General features: G+C 36.2%; 1 protein-coding gene across 1 annotated transcript; it reads left to right on the top strand.

Moving 5' to 3' along the window:
- The first annotated feature begins 1,734 nt into the window (after window positions 1-1,734).
- Window positions 1,735-2,673, top strand: LOC103210617 (olfactory receptor 2B11-like). The gene has a single exon (XM_007956533.1). It carries the CDS (start codon window positions 1,735-1,737, stop codon window positions 2,671-2,673), a length of 939 nt encoding a protein of 312 aa, XP_007954724.1.
- Window positions 2,674-4,698: the final 2,025 nt, after the last annotated feature.

Raw genomic sequence — 4,698 nt, 5'->3', positions numbered from 1 at the left:
CAACAAAACTGTAATTAATAAGGCAAGTAATATAAACTAATTGCCAACCTATACAAGTAGCATACTGGAGTGAATACTGTCATTAGAATTAGGTGGAATTGACTATGAAGAATTCTTGGACTATCAAATGTAAAATTAATCTTTAAAAGAATGAAGAATAATTCAGAATAGAAAAATGTAAAGGTGAATATAAATTTGTTAAAGGAATAGGCAATAGCTGTCTTGTAGTGCAATTATTTAATGATGTGGATAGATTGGAATTTTTAGAATGATTATTTTAACAACAAAATCAATTCATACTTTTAATACATTCCTATCTAAGACATGGAATTTTCACCTGAAAAATAATTTAACCCAAGACATATTTTTAAATTGAATGTGTTCATATAACATTTTTAATAGTGTCAAGGTCAAATTAGGATAAAAGAGACAACATTCATTTAGAACTATCCATGGAGTACAGAAACTTTCTCTGGATTCTTGAAACTCTGAATCATCAAACTAATCTTTCTCAAATGGCTATGTCACTCAGCTAATTAATTTTGTTGCAACAGTGTGTCTTTTAATAAATAAACACACACACACACACAAAGTGAAATAATTTCTGGACTGGAATAAGTCTCTGAACCTAAAGTAGGATACAGACTTACTCACTGACAGCAGTTTCCTGGAGTTACAAATATATGTTGCAATTATGAACAAGAGTGAATCACTGATAAGTGTCCAACTTCTTACATAAAACAGATTCATAAGTCTACTACACCAATAGAAATCCATCTCCCTATCTCTATCCCTAAAATAGATTAACTAGATAAAATTTTTCATGAAAGATGAAATATGCAAATTTGAACTCAATAGCCTTGGAAGAAAAAGTACAAAACAAATTGTTGAGCATGCTCAACTCTTCCAATTTATAATTAAAGAAACTAAAACTAAATTTTTTTATTTCTTGCTCACTTCCACATAGAAACAACTTAATTGTTCAACTAAATAGAAGGGCTAGGTAAGTCTATGTTGATTCTTACAGCTCCAGGATTTTTTCTCCTCCTCGTTTAACTATGCTGTTGTTATTGTGGGCCACTGAGTTGATTCCTCAATACTTTTCCCCTTTGTGACACTGCTTTGCAGGTCACTTCTTAGCAGTTTCTCTAAACGAGCCATGTGATTCCTGGGTCCCATGACACATTGACTCTATCACATACCTGGATATAAGAACCAATAACTTGCACTTATACCAGTATCCTCGGCTGATTACTACGCAAACCAAAGGTTAAACATCATTACCTTGGAGTTTCCAAAACACCTTTGCATCTATTTTCCATTTGATAGTCACCACAACCCAAGGAGATAGGTGGTGGTGTTGTTGTTGTTGTTATGTGCCATCGAGTCAGACCCGACTCATAGCAACCCCTTCTTGGGTTTCTGAGGCAGTATCACTACAGAAGTAGATTGCCCCATCTTCCTTCTGAGGAGTGGCTTGTGGATATTGGCTTCTTATTATACAAAAGATGAAATTCAATTTAGGAATGGTTGAAGAGACTGCCTTTAGTTTGTGGTGTGAGGAAGGAAAATTAGGTCTCCTGATACCAGATACCATGGGTTATTTTGTCCTCAAGTTACTGTACCTCATTTTCTATGAATGGATGAAAACTGCATAATCATGTTTTATGATTTTGATTACTCATTATATGTTCCTTACCACTTTCTGATTATAGATAAAGCAAACTGAAGAGAATGACAGTTATTAATAAAAGCCACCCTGAAGAATTTATTCTACTAGGCTTTACTGACCGTCCTTGGTTGGAGCTTCCTCTCTTTGTTATTCTTCTGATAACATACCCAATGGCTATGATGGGAAATATCACCATCATTCTGGTGTCCAAGTTAGACCCTCAGCTCCACAGCCCCATGTATTTCTTCCTCACCAACCTCTCCTTTTTGGACATGTGTTATACCACAAGCATTGTCCCTCAGATGCTGGTTAACCTGGGAAGCTCTAAGAAGACAATCAGTTACATGGGATGTGCATTTCAACTTTATTTCTTCCACATGATGGGTGGCACAGAATGTCTGCTCTTGGCTATTATGTCTTTGGATCGTTATGTGGCCATCTGCAGACCTCTCCACTACACCCTCATCATGAATCAGAGAACCTGCATCTTACTAGTATCCATTATGTGGCTGAGTGGAATGACCTATGCTGTCTCAGAGACCAGTGTTACATTACAGTTGCCACTGTGTGGTCTCAACAAACTGGATCACTTGCTGTGTGAGATTCCTGTTTTGATAAAGATTGCTTGTGGGGAAAAGAGTGCTAATGAGCTCACACTCTTTGTGGTGTGCATTTTTATGTTGGCTGTTCCACTCTGCTTAGTTCTTGCTTCCTATGCTTGTATTGGACATACTGTGTTGAAGATGAAGTCTTCTGAGGGAAGGAAAAAGGCCTTTGGGACGTGTTCTTCCCACCTCATTGTAGTTTTCTTATTTTATGGCCCAGGCATTAGCATGTATCTTCAGCCACCTTCTTCCATCACAAGGGACCAGCCCAAGTTCATGGCTCTCTTCTATGGAGTGGTGACTCCTACACTCAATCCCTTCATCTACACCCTTAGGAATAAGGATGTGAAGGGGGCACTTGATAGCCTGTTGAGAAAAATTTTCAGTTCCAAATGAAAGATGAAAGACATCAAATGAAATTACTAGCAATTAGAATAAGCTTATTTAAAAGTTCTCTAAAAATTCATCTTTTATCTCATAATTACCAAATGCTATGTTAGATGCCCCTCTTTTTTTTATATTCCTGATGACTATAGAATGTATGTGTGTGGACACTCCTATTTATTATTTATAAAAATATTTAAATATATTTGGTTCATAATAAAATAGTAACCATGTCAAGTAATGAAGTTAATTAATAATTGTTGTTTGTTGTTATGTACCGTCGAGTTGGACCTGACTCATAGTGACCCCTCCTTGGGTTTCCAAGGCAGTAGCACTACGGAAATAGATTGCCCCAAGTTATAAATTCATTTGTTCATGATAATTATCATACAATTCATCAATGTGGTTCCTATCAGTGTTGCCTGGGAAATTCCACTCTGTGTGAGTTTGGCCCATCCAGATGAACAGCATGACTATGCTGAACACTCACTGGGAAGTACTCTATGCTGAGAATTATAAGTCTGATACATTTATCATATTCAATTCATGTAAACAGCTCTGGTGGTGTAGTGTCTAAGTGTCTAAGGCATTTGACTGCTAACCAGAACTCTGGCAGTTCAAACCCACCAACCACTCCTTGGAAGGAAGGTTGGGCAATCTACTTCTGCAGTGATACTGCCTTAGAAATGCCAGGAGTGGTCACTATGACTGGTATCCAATTTGATGGCACAGAGTATTGTTCCTAAAACAATTTAATTCTTCTTAAATTAAGAATTTAATTCTTAATTAAATTAAAGAGTTAATTAAACAATTTAATTCTTATTTATCAAGTGTTGAGTATTTTAATTTTCAATTAGGAAATTTATTGTGAAATATTAAAGTGAATAAAATAAAGAAACAAAAGTATGAATGAATTTGTTAAGGTGCCATTTCAATAATATAAATATGAGTCTTCTGAATCAGTGAAAGAACAAAAAAGTGATATTAGCAATGAATCACAGTCTGGAAATGAGTCTGTGTGTAAATTGAAACAGCCAGGAATGTCTTTGAACAAAACCACTCACACATTACACATAAAAACACACTTACCCTTGAGCAGAGAGTAGCTAAAGAAAATGGAAGAAATGAACAGAAGATTTCAAAAAGCAGCTCAAGAAGACAAAACCAAATACTATAATGAAATGTGCAAAGACTTGGAGTTAGAAAAACAAAAGGGAAGAACACACTTGGATTTCTCAAGCTGAAAGTACTACAGAAAAAGTTTAAGCCTCAACTTGCAATATTGAAAGATTCTATGGGCAAAATATTGACTGATGCAGGAAACAACAAGAGGATGGAAGGAATTCACAGAGTCACTGTACCAAAAAGAATTGGTCAATGCTCATCCATTTCAGGAGGTGGCATAAGATCAAGAACCAATGGTATTGAAGGAAGAAGTAAAAGCAGCAGTGAAGGAATCGGGAAAGAACAAGGCTCCAGGAATTGACAGAATATCCACTGAGATGTTTCAACAAATAGATGCCCCTCTGGAGGCACTCACTTGGCTATGCCAAGAGATTTGAAAGATGGCTACCTGACCAACTGGCTGGAAGAAATCCATGTTTGTACCCATTCCAAAGAAAGGTGATCACACAGAATGTGGAAATTATCAAACAATATCATTACTATCACATGCAAGCAAAATCTTACTGAAGTTCATTCAAACATGGTTGCAGTGGTATATTGACAGAGAGCTTCCAGAAATGCAAGCTGGATTCAGAAGAGGATATGAAACAAGGGATATCATTGCTGGTATCCAATGGATCTTAGCTGAAAGTAAAGAATACCAGAACAATTTTTTCTTATATTTTATTGACTGTGCAAAAGCATTCGATTGTGTGGATCATAATAAATTATGGATAAAATTTAGAAGAATGGGAATTCCAGAACACTTAATTGTACTCATGTGGAACCTGTACATAAATCAGGAAGCAGTCATTCGAACAGAACAAAGGGATACTTCGTGGTTGAAAATCAAGAAGGGAATGTGTCAGGGCT

This window comes from Orycteropus afer, unplaced genomic scaffold (assembly GCF_000298275.1).
Source record: "Orycteropus afer afer isolate SDZICR_OR568_19922 unplaced genomic scaffold, OryAfe1.0 scaffold00632, whole genome shotgun sequence".
Lineage (NCBI taxonomy): Eukaryota > Metazoa > Chordata > Mammalia > Tubulidentata > Orycteropodidae > Orycteropus > Orycteropus afer.
This window is presented reverse-complemented; position numbering and strand designations above follow the sequence as displayed.

Coding starts and splice junctions, on each gene's coding strand:
- LOC103210617 (XM_007956533.1), top strand. CDS start 1,735: ATGACAGTTATTAATAAAAGCCACCCTGAAGAATTTATTCTACTAGGC.